This window comes from Carassius gibelio, chromosome A20, assembly GCF_023724105.1.
Source record: "Carassius gibelio isolate Cgi1373 ecotype wild population from Czech Republic chromosome A20, carGib1.2-hapl.c, whole genome shotgun sequence".
Classification (NCBI taxonomy): Eukaryota; Metazoa; Chordata; class Actinopteri; order Cypriniformes; family Cyprinidae; genus Carassius; species Carassius gibelio.
The window spans coordinates 10000197-10019016 of NC_068390.1; the positions used below are offsets into that span (position 1 = coordinate 10000197).

An 18820-nucleotide genomic window follows, 5' to 3' on the forward strand; every position below is an offset into this window, starting at 1 on the left:
GTATTTTTTTTTAAACAAAATCCTGCAGTTGCCATAATCATAAATCTGACTATTTTTTTTATTTATCACCCTGTAATTGATACTTTAACACATTCTACACGGCTGCATTAAATTTATCGGTATAACCGATTATCCTCAAATCGCCCGGTTCTGACATGTTATCGGTAATGCCACCTGCAGCCTCTGTTGAGAAGGGCTTCCCCCTGAGCCACAGACAATGACATCTTTTTGTGTGCACAGGTTGAGCACTAGGACCCAGAAAGCGCTGCATTTTCTTCCAGGGGTTGCCTAAGCCTGAGCGCACACCCCTGCTCGGGCAAACTGAGAGAGGAAAAGCGAAAGGGTGAGACTAGAGGAACGCGCCTCTGTTGTTGTGGTCACTCCGAGAACCCTGCGCGGCGCAGAAATGGAGGGGTTGGGGTGCAGGAACTGACCCGCTGCCACCGGGAGGACAGGAATACATGTGGAAGGGCTTCTTCAAAGTGGTTCGGGATTAAAAGGTGACCCGAGTGTTGCGCTTTAGGGCACAGGCACACGCGCGCGCTGTTGTGAGGGTGTTTGTTGTAGAGGCTTCAACAAAAGGAGGCTGGAGTGTGTTTGGGAATGTGGGGACGGTCTTCACAAATGTCTTCAGAAGGATTGTGGAAATGAGTCATCGCTGTGCACGAGGGGAATACTTGTGCGTGTGCGTGCTTGGGGTGCTCTTCCTGTCTGGGAGGAAACACGGCACTGTTTTTATGGGGGAAAGAGCGCAAGTTTTGTTTGTCCCGTGCAAAATCGGGAGAGATTTACGTGAGGCAAAAGTTTGCCGTGGATTTGGAAGGAAACACATTAACTTCTCATCTGTTAGACCATCTGAGGAAGCTCGGAAGCGTTTCTGTGGGGAAGACAGGTTTACCACAGACTGCTTGTGATCTCTGATAGCCTGGACAGATGGTGGTAGGCGTGTGTGTGTGTGTGTGTGTGTGTGTGTGTGTGTGTGTGTGTGTGTGTGTGTGTGGTATGTTGTGTCTGTCAGGCGGAAAACTAGTTGAGAGGCAGATCTGATGAGCACCACAGCAACAGCAGAAAGAAGCTGATTGCACACATGAACGAGCTGCCACGTGTGTGTGTGTGTGTGTGTGTGTGTGTGTTTTAGTGTATAAAGGTTTGTGCAAGTGTGTGGACTCTACTCTGTTTACACTTTTGGGATGCTGATTTGGCTTCTTGGGTGACTGTATCACAGTGACATCAGCCAGATTGTTTTGCCATATTTGGTGTTAAGGCTGTTTGTGGTGCTCAGTATGAAAAAAAAAAAACATATGGGCTAAGTGTATTTGCTGTTTTTAATGAATGAGTTTGTGTGAGTGTTTGGGTCAAATGCCCCCCACAGGACTGTAAAACCTGAAATCAGCTACAGTGTGAGGACTACTAGTTTCCATGAGGGTTACAAAACTGTTACAAAATTCTGTCATATTTCTTTGTTTTGCAGAACACAAAGATATATTGAAGGTTGTTGGTAATCAAAAAGTTTTGGTTTCCATTCACTTCAATTGTATGAAATGGAAAAACAAAAATCTTTTGTGGAGAAACCAATGCTATCTCACGACAAATTTGTACGTATTTTACAAGGTGGCTAATTTGTACGAATTTGTATCACCTCATCTGTACGTTTTACACGATTCGTCTAAACCCCTATGTCGGTTAGGTTTAGGGGCGGGGTAAGGTGTAGGTCATTCGTACAAATTTATACGAATTGTGCAACTCGTAAAATACGTACGATTTGGCTAAAATCGTATGAATTTGTACGAGTGTGGTCATACGAAATTGTACGAATTAGCCACCTCGTAAAATATGTATGAATTGCCGTGAGATCGGTTTGGGAGAAACCCAGGAAAGAAGAGAAACCCCGCTCTGAGCGAACTTGATGTGAGGGAAAACACCCGCTTCTCATTTCAAGCTAAATCTCGCCTTCACTTTTTACCGCTTTCATACTCTGGTCAACAGTGAAACGTTTTCAGTGCGGTGATCGACCAATAGAATTAACTGTTATGATATACAATTAAAAACTAATTATTTACATTTTATGTCTGACAAAAATAATGCACACACTTTTAAAATAATTTTTCCCTAATCAGTATCAATGTATACTACCTTTAAAAAAAAACTGTTACTTGAAACAAAATACGTTAACTGAAAAAAACAAAAAACAAAACTCAAACTTGTTTTATTTCAGACATTGCCAAGGCAACTGTTGTCATTTTTGCTCAGTTTAACTTGAAGTACTAAAACTAATAAATAAATATAAGATGATTAATCATCTTCGCTGGGTAACATCTGTATAGATAAATCATAGAAAACTAATAAAAATAACAAAATTACAAAAATTAAAATCTAATTCCACATTTTAACAATCTATTATAGTACATAAAAATATCATTGGTCAATATTTTTGCCTTGTTTTTAAGTCAAAATATCTTAAATTCAATGCATTTACTTACTAAACAAATTAGTATTTTTTTTTTTTTTTTTTTGTGAGGTTGAACAAGACAAGACAAAATACTTGGAATGATATTTCCTCTATGTAGCAGTATTCAAAATATATGCACACTGTACGACACAGTTCAGTATACTGTACTGTAGAACACTGTAAATATACAACAGTGTGTAAAGTTGGTGAGGATCAGTCCTGGAATGTGCCTCCGGTTCATCTAAAGATGCAGAATGTGTCGTCATTGGAAGTATTCGCCCTCGTTTTTAGTGATCTGATGTAATGCTCCAAGATAATGAGTTTCAGGCCACAGGAACAGCCAGACTGATGCGAAAACAGCCAGAACTCGGTTTCCTCTGTGTCCTTGAACTTGCTTGAGAGGAGAGAGCAGAGAGAGGGGTGTTTAGTTTCAGGGGCTGATGTCATGACTCATGATGTCATGCTGTAGTCTGACTGATTGCTCTGCAGCTCTGCTTCTGATTGGCCGACGGCCGCTTCATGTGAGTCAGTGACTGATTTTATTTTTATTGTTCATAAATATTTACTGGCTGGTTTCTGGTGAAAGATGTTGGCACTGTACTGTGTTTGTGCAGTAGGGCATCTGTATATTTGAAGCATATAGAGCACTGTATAAGTATGTCTTCTCGTCAAACTAGCCCTGAGTCAGCGGGAGTAATGATTAACTGTGGTTATCTTTACGACAGGAGTGTATGCAGCTATTAAAGCCCATTTCACGTGATGATGATGATGATGATGATGTCATGCCTTTGATCATCTTCACCACTGGGCCATTGTGTTATTTTCTAAAATGATTTAAACAGGGTCCATTATTCTTGAAAGTTATTAGTGGTGCTTAATTAGGTCCTCACTATTATTGCTTATTATTTCAGTGTTATATTAAAGTATTTCTGTATTATTTTTAATTAGCTTTTATAATTTCAGTATTCATTTTAATTTTTAATTAATTGTGTAGTTTTTCCATGTTTATTAGTCATTTTAGAACTTATTTCCCTGAACTTATTTAGATAGTCTTGAGTTTTTAAATATTTAATATTTATATTTTATTTCAATTAATGATGATTATTTTTAACGAGCTTTAATAAGGGCCATTATAGTTAATTAAAACCATTTAAAAAAATTGTTAATTGAAATAAATAATAATAATAATAATAAAAAACTTTATTTCAATTTTCTCATTTTTATGTAGTTTAACTGATATACTAAAATAACAAAAACTGAAAAAAATACATTAAAACTATGACAAATTCTAACAAGAACTTACTAATAAAAATAGTAATAAAATATAATAATACAAATGACAAAGATACACAAATGACTAAAACAAATTACTCAATAATTGGTCTGTGTGACCTCGAAACAGAATTCATATGCCCTATACCACCACAATAATTCATATTTCATAATTTGGATTTATGAGCTATTTTAAGAATATAGGGGGAAATATTCTTTCCCCCTAGTTTTTTTTTCTTTTGGGGGGGGGGGGGGGGTCTCTCTCTCTCTCTCTCTCTCTCTCTCGTGGACTGTAAAAGTGAAAGTGTCAGCTCACTTACAGAATTATCTCTCAGACGCGGCACTTCAGAAGAAACCTCATGGGTCAAAGAACAGCTTGAGCTGAACATTTAAGTTTTAAGACATTTATATTATTTAATGTCTCCTATGCCACATCCTGATGTTCAAAATCATCGAGACGTAAGACATTCATAGGCTGGATTTTCTGAAAAGCCATTTAAAAGTGGTTTTCTTCAGTAATTTCTGAGTGACACAAGATATTTAATGTGAACAAATATCTCCGTTTTAGCCTTCGTAACTGTATTGCATTCATTATGTATCTATGGCTAATAGTTGATGTCAAAGTGACAACTAGGGCTGCAAGGTGTTGAAAGTCCAGTAAAGTTTCCAAAACTTTTGGAATATTTGTCAAATTCTTTTTGCAACCCTAGTGACAAATGATGTTAGATCATAAAAATTATATTAAAGTCATATTATTAGGATCTTTTTTTATTATTATGTATGCTAATTTGGTGATCAGTTATCAATTATTATTGATGCTCCATTATTAATAATGGTTCTTATTATTATCAATGTTAAAGCAGTTTTTTTATATTTTTTTGGAAACGGGATACTAATTTGTGTTCCTCTTGAAGAAAAAAAAAACAAAAAAACACGAAAAGCAAGTTTCCAGCATGAAGAACAATCATCTGCTTTCTGAGCAAAACGGCACAAATAAAATCACACGTATGGATCTAAATGACTTTTTCCCCCTGGGAACTGAGTCTATCATTACGGGTGCATTGATTACATCACTGGCCTGGTGCACAGTGTATCCAGCTTTACTAGGGTTTCGTATCTCAAGCAACAAGGGCTGTGTCTCAGATCTCTTTAGGTGGACTCAGTTCCAGTCACACGTTCATGAGCTCGTCCCTCTGCTCCTGTGCGTCTCCCTTCGCTCTGTCTGGACCATGCGTGGGCCTGTTCTTTGGCAATGCAAAGGGGAAAAATACCTTCCTGTATGATGTCAGAGCTTAAACACCAGAGCAAAGCAGAACAGAGTCTGAGAGGCCCTCAGCTCACTCCCTACCAACAACAGCAGGAATGAGGATCATCGTTTTCAACACTGGCGCTCCGCTTGAGAGCAGCGTGGCGTTTATACCTTAATAGTCCTTTCGGCTGAGGCTGTGGCCGCTCCATTCATAGCGTTGGTCATCTGAGAACGGGCTTGAATGAACAGCTGTGACGGTCAGGAGTGGACTGCGGCTCTAGTTCTCCTGTCTGAAGTGTTACTAATGCTTGTATGGAAAGGTCCACACACACATGCAGTACATACACATAGAATAGCCTTGACTGTTTCATGTATATAATGAATAATGTATTTGTCGACATTCTTGCTTATGTCTTAGCTGGCACAAGCTTTTTTTTTTTAAAGGCATTGGCAAGGCCCTTGGTCCACTGAGTGTCTGTGATTGAAAAAAGGAAAACGCTTCAGATATGCAGTTTAAAAAATATATTTACATTTCTTATAAATTTATTGTCCCATATGGTTTTCTAAAAAAAGTTTCAGTTTAATGGCTCTAAAAATATGCAGCGTAACCAGCTCAAACATGACCTATTTTTCTACACCTTGGATACAAGAGAGTAAACATCTTAAACATTATTTAATAAATGAACATTTTTGAATTACTGATAATAATAATTATTATTAATAATAATTCTAGTTACCAAATCATCACTTTGCAATATTAAATAACATAGTTTACTTATAACTTAAATACTTTTACTTAATAATTGTTATATTGTTTTTAATTGATTTTCATTACACATTTGTATTTTCTTGAGTAAAATGTATTAATATAATTAATGATACACTTGACACGTCTCTATGATGCAGTTTCCTCTTGGTCCCACCACATGACTTTGATTTTCAAATATTAATAAACAGTGAAAATACTTAAAATATTTTTAATAAAAATACTGGCGGCGTTAAAATAGTGCTTTTATATTGTGAATATAGTGAAAAGCATGCAAATTTCTAACCATTTGGCATTCGAAACTAGGGCTGTCGCTATAACCGCAATATTGTAATACCGCGATATTGACAAGCAAACTGCAGAGGAAAGATAGAAACCGCAGTGTTCAGTTTTTTCTTCTTGTTTTTTTCAATTTGTCTCTGTGCATTTCATTAAATTAATGATACAATATGGTTACGATTGTAATTTTCTTGCAAGCCGTTGTAGCTTTATGGCGCTTCGTTTGTTTTAAATAGGCCGGCCTTTGCGAAATCTGTAAAATACAGCCGTGAAAGTAACAGGCATGCCTGCTGAAGTCACGGACAACCTCCGCGTCATTGCCCATACCCAAGAGAGCGTGAGCAGATAACGAGCTCACATGCTATCTGCATGAGGAGTGCATCGACTCCAACGTGAATCCACTGTCCTGGTGGGCCAGTGGTGGCGCCATAAATCAGTCTAGATTTCCGCTGCTGTCCAAAGTCGTGTTCAAATACATGTGTAATACATGTGAACTCTTTGGTTTCTTTAAAAAATAAAATATTGAAAACGCATGTTCTTGTTGCTGTTTGGCGTTTAACAATAGACAAAAATGTTTTAAAACATGTCTCTCTGTCAGTTAAAAAAGCAATGATAAATGCTACATAACTCAACGATAGAGCTTTGTATGCAGCAAAATCAGGATAAATTAGGTATGTAAAAAAAAAAAACTGTGGTAATACCGCATATCGCGTTATTGAGCCACCCATAATAACCGCAGGGGAATTTCTTAACGGCGACAGCCCTATTCGAAACATCACTGCTCCACGTGTGACATGCTTACAAGGTTGTGCATCAAAATCAGCATCGCACCATGACTGTTTTGACACCATACATTTAATTTCTGATTCATTTTTGTTGTAGTGTAAAAAAAATAATAAAGTCCACTCCCCGGCCAGTGTAGATGGTGGTCCAGTGGACTAAGAAGTGGACTGAAACTGCTGGAGGATGCGAACAGGATTGTTTGAACAGGGGTGAAAGCGGCCGAGTTTGATGAGCTGCAGAAGTGTGTGGTGTCTGGAGTTTGACAGATCACAAAGGGCACGTTTGATGAATATGTATCTGCCGCTGGACCTTCTCATCTTCCTCTTCCACTCCTCCTCCTGTCCTTTGTGCTCAGATCCGTGGATGCATGGCTTCTCCCTTGAGCTTCTGTCTAATCGTGGTACCATCATCCCTCAGTCACGTTACCCTGGCAGGACCTGTCAAGCAGCATACGCTGGAGGACGCGTTGACTTTGAAATGCTGCTAATGACTAGAGGATGCTCTTTTTTCTTCCCGCTTTTGATGGTCAAGAGCCAGGAAAGAGTTGGGTAGCAATGCTGGGTTGCTTCGAGAACGAACTTCAGGCTGTCCTCCTGTTTGCCGGAGATAAGTGTTGATGCCACCGGGCCGAAGTCTTTCTGGTTGTGTCTTTAAACACCGGCTGTTTGTGTTTTCCAACCACCTCAACTCAAAACCTCAAGCTTGGAGTGAGAAGGTTATGTCACACTTTTAAGACTTGAATAAATGGACATTTGAGTGTCCTTTCATTGACCTTTTTTGTGTGGTGAATCTTTTAAGGGACTATTTTAGGTTTAATAACAACTCTTATCGACATCATCTGTGGCCTTCTGATGTTTACTGCTGAAAATCATTTCCACATGAGCCTCAGTTTCTAAAAATGAACTGTAATGAACTTACGGGAGAAGTATGCGGCAGTTGTAGAGCACTGGAAATAAACAATAAAAATATACAGTTATTGCACTGTTTATTATGTGTTATCAGAAGACTAGTTTAAAGCGGTCACTTGTCTGTGCACCGCATACAGTCTTTCAATTCTTTTCATAATCGTGCAAATCTAGTAAATTATCAGAAGTCTGACCATCTAAAAAAGTACACACATCAAAATGACAGATTAGACCGTTTGCTGTTTTTGCAGAATAATTTATTTAGCTTTAACCAAAATAAAAGCTTCACGATTTAACTTTTAAACACTAGCATTATTGGTCTATTGATGTCAACATAGTATCTGTGTTTGAATTTTAATTAATTTTTTTTTCGACTAGTAATATTTTTATATATGTTGTTCCAAGGGATTTATTTGGTATTTTATTTTAACGTATATATTTATGTAATAATATTTAAAAATCTTAAAAAGTTTGGTGTTTAATTTAATTTTAACATTTAATTTTTTTTGTTTTAGAAATCTTTTAATTTAATTTAATTTCCATCAAAGAATCCTAAAAAAGAAATCCCAGTTTGTACAAAAACATTAAGCAGCACAACAACAGAAAACAATAATGATTGTTTATTAAGCAGCAAATCGGCAAATTCAAATGATTTTCAAAGAATCATGTGACATTGATGCTGAAAATTTAGCTTTGCATCAAAGGAATAAATTGCATTTTTATAATATATTATTCATATTTCATAATATTACTGTTGTTTTTTTTATATTTCGATCTAACAAATGCAGCTTTGGCATCATAAAAAGAAAACATCTAGGAAGCATGTGTATATATGTATAATGTACTACTCTATATAAATGTATTTCGACCAAGTAATATACCTCATGTATTTGGTTAATACACTACCAGGAATGACTCATCCCTTTTCACTACAGTGCAGTATCTCCACAGAAGTGATCTACACAAGCTTTGATATAATGATGAAATTACGTGTTGTGCAGATACGGTCGCGCTGCACATAAAAGCATAGAGGGGAGTCTTTTTGGCTCCCTGCTCTTTCCCGATTACTGCCATCAGTTACAGTTCAGGTCAAAAGCAAAAACTGTGTAATCGAGAGAAAAACCGAGTCAGAATAGGGGGGACCCTCTGCATCTCTTAGCATGCTGCCAGTGAATGCAGGGGCCCGGGGCCAGCGCTGTTTTAAGCCCGACTTCTGAGAGTTGAGGTCTACTCTCTGCACCAAACTTCACTCGCAGAGCCTCGGGCTGAGAGCGGTCGGGTCACCTTCACTAAGCTCAGATCAGACAATGGAGCGAGGGAACAGGAGCAGGGGAGTAAAGCGAATGAGCACTGTGACGGTAAGAGCCTGTGTGGAAGCAGCAGTTCATACGGAGCGGAGAAAGTTCTCGCCCCGAGTCTATTGCATTGCGACCCCCGCAGGGACTGTGTGCTCCAGCCCGTTTGGACGGTGAACCTTCACCTTGACGCCGTTGCTTATGGACTTTTCTGATGTGGCTGGCTGAAAGGATGGACCGTATACTTTGATCTGCGCACGGCTTGGCTGATTGGTTGGCCGTATGTACATGCCCTGGTGTGCCCTGACACTGTTGTCATGGGAACTGAGGAAATGGAAACTAAACAAGTCTGGTTTTTTTTTCAGAGCTGGAAAGGAGGGGAGTCTCCCATGTCTTTCAGTGCTGGTGTTGATATGGAGACAAAGGTCTATTATTTGTACCCTACGCACCAGAACTGAAATCTCATAAGCGAGATGCAACCCCAGGGTTATGCGAATGCGCTTTATTGTTGGTGTTTGTGAAGGATTTGTTTAGCAGGTTTTAAATATTTTGAATGAACTCTGGTCCGTTGAGATGTTTGCTTTTGCTTGTTTTGACTCAACTCGTGAGAAAACCGCTGCGATTAATGGCATATTATTTGCCATCTGCAATGCATTAAACAAAGAATTTTTATGTCTCATGGGGCTTTTTATTTATAGGGAAAGTCTCTTGTCCCCTTCGTTTGGTAAATCACCACTTTGATGTTTTTCTTTCTTTGCTTTTATTGTTTTGTTTTGCCTTTCGTTTTGTTTTTATTTATATATTTGTTTATATATCGGTAAACAGGATAAACTGGTAGAGATTCTGGACTAGCGTCTCAATCGCAGTTACGCTCGCGTGATGTTTCCATGCTGCGGCGTCACAAAAGATTGTCATTTGAATGCATTTCATTTGAAGTGATGTAGTTTTACAACAAGTGATTTTAACATTTTTAAAGTGCAGTAAGCAGTGAATATATAGGTATATCCTCACACCATCTTAGAGACGGTTTGAGCACACACACCTAAAACCCACGCAGACACACCCCCTTCTCACTCAGCGTGCGAGTAATTCATGTCTTAAGTGAATTTAAACTGTTGAGAGAAATTGTATGTGTCAGTATATTAGATCTGTTCATGTGGTCTTAAAGTGACAGCATCCTAATAAACCTGCTGCTGTCTGTGTAATTAATGTTAATCAAACAACAGAAGAAAGAAAATCTCTCACTCCTCTTGACTTAATCACTTTTGTAATTTTGTAACTTTAATAAATCTACATTAAATTTACACTGTGAATATATATATATATATATATATATATATATATATATATATATATATATATATATATATATATATATATATATATATATATATAACATGCATATCATACAATTTAGGTCGTATTTCTTATGTTTTCATGTAGGTCTGTTCCATGTATCTTTTTTTTTTTTTTTTTTGTGATCCAAATTGATGAATCATGAAATTTCAACGGTTTCAACAATGTTGATATCATAACCTTACTTAAAATAAAAATATTTTAGTTAGCATGAAATAAAATCTGATTTTAGATTTTGGTCATGTTTACCAACCTTATTTTTGTTTTGTTTTTTGATTTGCTTTGCTTTTTGTGTAATTTGTGCAGAGTCTTAACAGGTGAAACAAAAACAGCTAAACAAAACTTATTGTCAATAAATATAATTAATAATATAATCATTTTAGTTATCTAAATAATATAGTGATTTTATCTGGTCAGTGATGCTTTTTTTAATGCTAGTTGCAGCATCTTACAGTCTTCCATCTTTTTTGACTGGTGTTATGGCCCTTGTCCCATTTGTGAAGTAAAATAAAACTAAAAAAAAAAAAAAAAAACGCCTTTGTTTAATTTGCAGTTATCCCTATATAATTAGATGAGCTTTTATATAGGCGAAAGCTTAACTGAACAAATTCAATTGGATTTCAATTTAATCCAAGGTTATAATATCTATATGCCATAGTATATACATAGTTATCCAAGGTACATCAGAGAGCATCATAATAATAATAATACCATGGTACTTTTTATACATTTGTTGTAAAGCTGTCTAATGCAGCACGCCTGAGCTCTCTGTAAAAGAGTTTAAGTTTCTTTAGTTCTGAGCGTCGTGTCTGTTAGATTTGAGTCACTAATGTGCCGTCGGGCGAGCTGATGTTCACAGTTTCCAGATCTCTTTGGTCGTTTGTCACAACTGGTTTCAAACTTTCTGTTTGTAAATGGTAAAATGTAATTGATTCTTGAGCGTAAGGAAAGTTCACTGGCAGCCCCAATGGTACCCTGTTCGAGTAGTTCGTTGTCATAGCAACAGTAAAATTAGCTGGCCCTTTTCTGTCAGATGCAATGTTTTGTGGCAGCGCCGCCATCAATACACAAAGAGCAAAACTGGGTATTAGGTGTATATATATATATATGCGTTGATATGTTCCTAGAGAACAACCTCACATTCAACCCTTTGAAGTGTCAGTCCGCTACGTTCACAAATGTTTTGTTATATCCCCGCTGGAGGAAACCCTAGGCCGGTCTTCGCTAGTTTAAGCTGAATGACGATGGTTGTAAAGAAGTTTGTTTTCCTCGCTCGTGATGTCGTCCACATTTGAACGATCCTCCTCATAAGCGCAGCCGTGCCTCGCCTGACCTCAGGAGTCTCTGCTCCAGATTGGGAGGATGGGTAATGTTCTGGCTGTGTTTGCTGTGGATACAGACACTGGATTAGCCGTGCAGAGCAAGCCGTCAGCTGTCAATCAGAGCGAGTGAAGAGAGCTGCTGCTTTGACGTGTGCGCGCGAGTGTCAGAAGCAGCCCTGAGGCATGACTGTGCATTTTCCAAGGAGCATGTGCTGTTATTGACTGATTGAATCGTGTTATCGGGGGGGGGGCACGTCGCTTCACATGCATGTACGGCATGTGTCTAATTGTGTGTCGGCATGGGTGTCAGAGAGAGAGTTAAAAGTGATGGGGAATGCTGTAGGGAGAGACTAACTGGATTTCCTACTGTGACTTGGGCAGTGTGAGAGAAGTTCAGCTTTAGATTTTATGCATCTTCAGATAGCATCAGGATTACTTCCTCTAAAATCCAACCTCCTGCTAACCTTACCCCCAAGAAACTTCACACACACACACACACGCACACACATAGACTGCTGCAAGAGAACGGTTTTCCCTTGTAAAAAGTTTGCATCATTTCTAACATAGAAATATGATTGTGGCTTTACATTTCACAACTTCTCATAATTATGGGAAAATTAAGACACATTTTTTATGTCTCACAATTGTGACCTTATATCCCACGGATGTGACTTTATTTCCCGTAACTTTGTTTCTCATAATTGCGACTTTATAAGTGCAATTCCTATTTCTCATAATGACTTTATAGCTCATAATGTGGCTTTAAGCTGCACATTTGCTGATCATTCACGATGATCGGTTTTATTTTTTACTCTGAAACAGAAAGTTGCCTTATCGTTGTTCCCATTTGACTCGTGGCTATGAATCTTTTGGTTTTCCACGGTTCTGAACTTGATTTTCTTCTTTAATAATTTCTGAATGATTGGATCAAGTTCACTTAAAGTTTTATCTTTGGCTTCTATTTAATCAAGGTATTCATAGAATATACATAACACATTATTTATTATAACCTTTATAAAACATGATGTATAACTCCTAAACTTTTTTATTGTTTACTCACCCTCATTTCATTTCCGAGCCCATATCATATCTTTCTTCTGTGGAACACAACATTTACATATATTTGGATTAGATTAAGCTTGAATGAACTGCATTTTTAAAATCTCAACTCTGTCGTCTCTTTCCTCTTTGCTGATCTCACCTCTGAAATCTGGAAGTGGATTCCCGTTCTCACGCTGATTTTTCAGTCTCATTTCTCTCTAGTTCACAGAGTACACATTTGTTTCATGGGAACGAACATCTACAAATATAAGAGATTAACTGAACACGCAGTGATTTAAGCCTCATGTATTTGTTGATCCTACAAAATACACAAACCAGACAAACTTTTTCTAAGCGTATGTTTACTGGAGTTTTATTTATGTTTTTATAAATCTGAAATTATGATATGGCTTTGTGTAATTATTAAATGGCAAAGGCTGTGTTTTGATTAATTAAATATATGTGTGCTGCATTTTTCAGTGTTCCTTTAAACACAAGAAGCTGATGGTCGGGTGTTTTCTGTGCCTAAGAGCGACTTGATTCAAGTGTAAAAGCTTCACAAACTTGCAATGAGAAGCTCCTTATAAACTATTGTAAAAAAAAAAAAAAGAAAAAAAAAAAAGAAGAAGAGATTAAAGGGCTCCTTGCAGGTTCCTGCCAGCTTGATGATTTAATGGAAAAGAAAGTAATTAAGATTTCTATAAATATTAGTATTGTAATTTTACATTTATACTGTAAAATATTATTAATATTATTATGAAATGCTATTATTTATTTTAGAGTGAAATATTCTAATTATACATACATACATACATACATTAATATTTTAGTTAAAAAAATGTATTATATTTTTCTTAAATGTCATTTAAATTATTAAATATAATTAAAATTATTATATTTATATTATTATACAGTTTTGAGAAAGTATTAGTGAAATCAAAGTTTAATTAGAAATATTACAATTATAATTTCTTATTTTAATATTTTATTTAATAAGAAAAATTATTATAATTCTATTTTTCTTATACTTATTTTAAATACTCATTTACAGTGAAATTAAAATTTGTGTTACTTTTGAACAATGTAATTACAATTTAAATATTTTTTTAAACTATTTTTAACATTTTATAATGATATATGATATTGAAATAAAATCAATATAAAACACGGGACCCTTTTTAAATGCAGTTTTCAATCATTTTAAATAATTATGATTATTATAATTATATTATTTTCTTAAATATCTGTTGTAATTTCTTATATTGTTTAATAGTTTTTATTCAATAAACTTGTATTATGTATAATCCCAAATAGTGCAGACCTATAAACAAGCTTTTTTAAATGCCATCACAGTTTTTATTACAGAAATCGTGGTAACACTTTAGTATAGGGTCCAATTCACACTAATAACTAGTTGCTTATTAGCATGTCTATTATTAACATATTAGCTGTTTATTAGTGCTTATAAACTTATGACATCCATAATCCTACCCAATACCCTAAACTTAACAACTATCTTATAAACTATTAATAAGCAACAAATAAGGAGTTAATTGAGGCAAAAGTCATAGTTAATGGTTAGTTAATAGTGAGAATTGGACCCTTAAATAAAGTGTGACCAAAATCGGAAATCGGAAATCGCGTGTGAACTGCTTGTCCACAGATGCAAACAGATTCAACTTGTATAAAAGCTCCAATCAAGCGTTTTAAATGTTTTCCTGATGAAATCTAGCAGCCCCTTCACAGAGTGTTGTCTTGTGTCTCTGCAGGAGCCGAGGGCTGCATGGGTCCAGTGGTCATGCCCCCAGGGAAGAAGGCGGAGGGCCCCAGCAGCGGGAGCGTGGCGCGGGGTCTGAGTCAGCTCTACCAGGACACCGAGGCAGCTGACCTCTCTCTGGCCCTGTCTGCCTCCCTCAGCCGGGCCGAGGACGAGGAGCTGACCAGCCTCAGCTGGCTGCACGAGAGCACGGATCTCCTGACCAGTCTGGGTCACTCGGGCCTGCGCAGCGTCAGCCCCCTGCAGGACGCTAACGGAGGCCGCGAGCCCTCCTCCTCGCCGTCGTCCTCCCCTGAGCCCAGCGAGCCACCGTACCACCTGTCCACGGGGCCCAGCCGCAAACCACCCTACTCCTTCAGCTGCCTCATCTTCATGGCAATAGAGGACGCTCCCTCCAAGCGACTTCCTGTCAAAGACATCTACGGCTGGATACTGGAGCACTTCCCCTACTTCGCTAGCGCCCCCACTGGCTGGAAGAACTCAGTGCGTCATAATCTGTCGCTAAACAAATGCTTCAAAAAGGTGGATAAGGATCGCAGTCAGGTGAGGCTTGTGATCTAACACATGCAGTTGTTTTATTAGAACGCACACTTTCATCTTCCTGAGGGATTTTCCCGTAATAGTTTATCATCCTGATGGCTTTTAAAAACTTTTTACCCAGAGGCGTTCACATGTTCTTGAACGCTTTTCCTATTCAGTTGCAGTCTATTGGGCTTATAATGAAAAAAAAAAACTATTATTATTATTTACAACTTAGAAATCTATTATTCGTACTCGCGCTGGTTTTGTACAAACTTTTATACCAACTTCAGTAAATGTTCCAATTTAATTATTTTGAAAATGTCAAGTTGTATGATGTTAATAACGCTTATGCACATTGAATATATAATCAAAATGAATTCCAAGAAAGTTTTTAAATAAATATATATATATATATATTTTTTTTTTAAGTTTGTTTTCAAAGGTTTTTAAAATCTTAATAGCAGTAAAGCAGTTTTGTTCAAATATTTTTATCTATTATTTATTTATTATTTTATCTTTTTTTTATATTAAGAGTTTACGCCCAACTACTTAATAATTGTGTTCTTATTTTTTTTACATTACATTGTTTACATTGTCTCCCACCAAAAAAAAAAAAAAAAAAATCTCTGTATTTATGAATTGTTTTTAGCATTTTTTAAAATAAATTTATTAATAAGACTGAACAAATGAGCAACCTGTCAAAGCAGTATTAACCTTAAATCAAAGTCCAAACTGAGTTTATGACAGATTAGTTCTAAGTGCCAGCTTATTCAACAGAGGCCTATTATATTATGGTTTGTTTTTAAGAGATTTTATGAATGTGGGCTGTGGACATGTAAACAAGTCCATGATTATAATCACAATATAGTACAACAGTAATCAATGCGTGACTATAATCAAAATGCAATCATGCTCTTTGTTTATATATGGCAGTAATTGATCAAATCATCTGCTGACATCAAAACAGATGAAAAGATTAACAAATCGCACCGTTTGCTCTGGCAGAGTGTGTTTGCATTATTATGTGTGTGTGTATAAGAGTGTGTTTGTACCTGTCTAAGCCATCATCCTGTCATTTGGTTCTTAACTACGACCAAAAGAGTTTTCCATGTATATGTATTCCCATAACAACCGAGCTGTAGTTGACATGAAAAGCATGCTGTTTCTGTAGCAACAGCAAAACTGATTGGCTGCGTTGCTATGTTTGTGAGAAGATCTGTGTGTGTGTGTGTGTGGGTAAAATGTGGGAAGTGGTATGAAGCACACTGATCTGTCTCGGTGGGTAAAGCTTTAGGTTTCTTGATCAGTTGTATTACATTTCACTGAGTACAAAATCAAGTAAATCTCTGGCAGACGACCAAACTAATCTGAAATGTACATGTTTATACAACCCTTCTAATAAGACTGTGATATAAAGGCAATATAGGCTAGGATATATATATATAGGTTGTGTTATGTAGGGAATTAACTGAATTACATTTGAATGTATATGTGTTTAATTTAGTTTCATTTTCCACTCTGATTGGAAAAGGGAACTGATTTTTCTTTTTCTTTTTGCTATTCTCAGAGATTTTCTACTTAAGATATGTTTGCCTCTGAATATAGTTAATTCATTAAAAGCCTCTTTTGATTTGTTTAAAAATAGAATTCAATCCCACACACAGCTCAGAAGGGTTTTTAAAGGAGAAGGGTAAACTAGTGAGTTAACTGCAGACTAAGTGTAATGATTCACAGTGTGTTACTCAATAGCAGATGTTTAGACACTGAATGCTGTGGCAGATCAGTCCCAGCTTTCTCACAAGCCTCAGTCTTCAAAGTTCATATCAAATGTGTCTGCGCTCCACTCCAATTGAATTGTGCTTGAATTCTAATCAAATGCAACACAGTGTGTGTCTTGTGTTTCAGAGGGAATCATATTTTACACTAGTCAACACTATTTTAAGTCCACTTGCAATGTTAGTCAAAGTTGCTTAAGCCAAAATCTAATTTAACATGACTGTTTTTACCCTCTGTTTGACACTTTTAAAGCATCCTGCTTTTTGTTTCTGTACCTTTTAATTATTCTATATGTAAATGTTATAATTACTAACCCAAGGGTGTCTATCATACATGGAAAAAACATTTTGTAAACGTTCCCAATCGTGTTAGTTTAGTTGGCACTTGACCCTCCAAAAACGGGCTCATGGAAACTCATTCTTCATCCAGGATTTTTTGAGCCAATCACGTGAGCCGTAAAAAGCCATGTGACTAAACACGCCGAAGCTGCAAAACTGTGTTGTGAGAAGAACACTGTTTGGCTGATGGCACAAAAATAATGCACACAGTCCCAAACCCTTGAAGGGGTGACTGTCTGTTATATACTTTTAAAGATATTGGCAAAAACATCTGCTATCATTTAATTAATGATTTGCTTTTTTCTATTTTGAGACAATGCATAGCAAATTTTGAATCACCGTAGATGGAGATGCTTGACCCCTCTCTTTGTGCAGTTGTACTTCACACTAGCAGTAATCTGGGACAACCTAAATACTGAATAAGCATTAATATATGTTAGGTGTGATATATAAATGAGGTTGTGTCAATGGAACCATGAAGATTTCCAAATAAACCATCATTTTGGCTTCATTTCCAAAAATGGTGGAAAATCCAGTTTTCCATGATATGACCCCTTTAACATCCATGAAAACGTGTGTATATTTTATAAGCCAAGAGTAGAAACCTTCCCTTGACAGAAATCTGCTTTCCTCATTCACTACGGTTTGGAAAGATTAGCACTAGGTCTGTGCTAATTGTCTCCATGTAGACTGAGATATTCGTGCCAAACCAGACAGCCAGCCGTCCCTCTCTTCTACTTGTTGCCTTGGAGACCAGCGAAACCGCAGGTGCATGTCTGCTCCTCCTCTGACTCCGGCAGAGAAGGGTCGTGCGGTTCTGGCAGGCAGGTGAGCCGGAGCCGTACCCGGATGCCGTACCGGAGCCGGTGAATGATGCACATCAGTCTGTGAGGTTGTTTTGCAGGCGTGTTGATAGCTAATTGAGGGCAGATGGGAGACTGGTGGGGAAGTTATGAATGAAGTCATGGGGAGTGTATTTTAATTACCGTGCACCCCGGGTGGAGATGGCACACTGGGCCAATGGCTCCTCTAGCAGTACGAAACACACATACACAGAAATATAAACAAACACACACAGAAATGTGAAATAACGTTGCTTCCCCCAACCATTTGGCAATTGCTAGTTTGTCGGCACGTCTAATCAAACCTTTCCCTTAATTGCCTTGTGTGGTGTGTCAGTAAACACTGTTGATCATTACTATAGCGACTGCTCTGTAACTACCATAATATCAGAGTGCTTTCATCATCCCGTCTCACTTATTTTTGTCCTTAATACGAGAGCCGAGATCAAAGCCGCACGAGTTGAATTCCATGCCTTCTGTGAGTTGTGTTTTTTTGGTAAAGTGAAACGTGGCTCTGGAAGCCCCTGATGGAGGGCAGACGGCTTAATTAGGTGGAGAACGGCTCCTTTGATCTAACAATATATGTCAGTGCTGCCTGTTGAGGCGGTTTTAAAGGTGTCTCTGTGTTCACTAGACAACAAGGGTCGCGAGTGCTAGGTCTAATCCTCCACCCCGCTTTTCTGTTTCCTCAATACTTCGCAAATATGTACTCTTAGATAATGTACAATTTATTTCAAAATACATGCCATTACTTTGAAGGTTCTTGAGAACATCAGGCTAATCTACGTTTAGAGTAGCGCTCTTTAACACCAGTGCTGGAGGGCCGGTGTCCTGCAGACTTACGTCTG

The 18820-nt window shown here is 37.3% G+C and overlaps 1 protein-coding gene across 3 annotated transcripts in view; it reads left to right on the forward strand.

Annotated features, from left to right (window-relative positions):
- Positions 1 to 278: 278 nt before the first annotated feature.
- LOC127938363 (forkhead box protein N3) overlaps positions 279 to 18820 on the forward strand; it is a 32332-nt gene continuing 13790 nt past the window's right edge. Inside the window, exons 1-2 of one of the 3 annotated variants that reach the window (XM_052534942.1) lie at positions 279 to 343; positions 14487 to 15037. In XM_052534942.1, the coding sequence (XP_052390902.1) occupies positions 14501 to 15037 (537 nt within the window). In that variant the 5' untranslated portion in view covers positions 279 to 343; positions 14487 to 14500. Of the gene's footprint in view, positions 501 to 532; positions 940 to 14486; positions 15038 to 18820 lie in introns of those variants that run through there. The other 2 variants (XM_052534940.1, XM_052534941.1) reach the window with 2 other exon arrangements.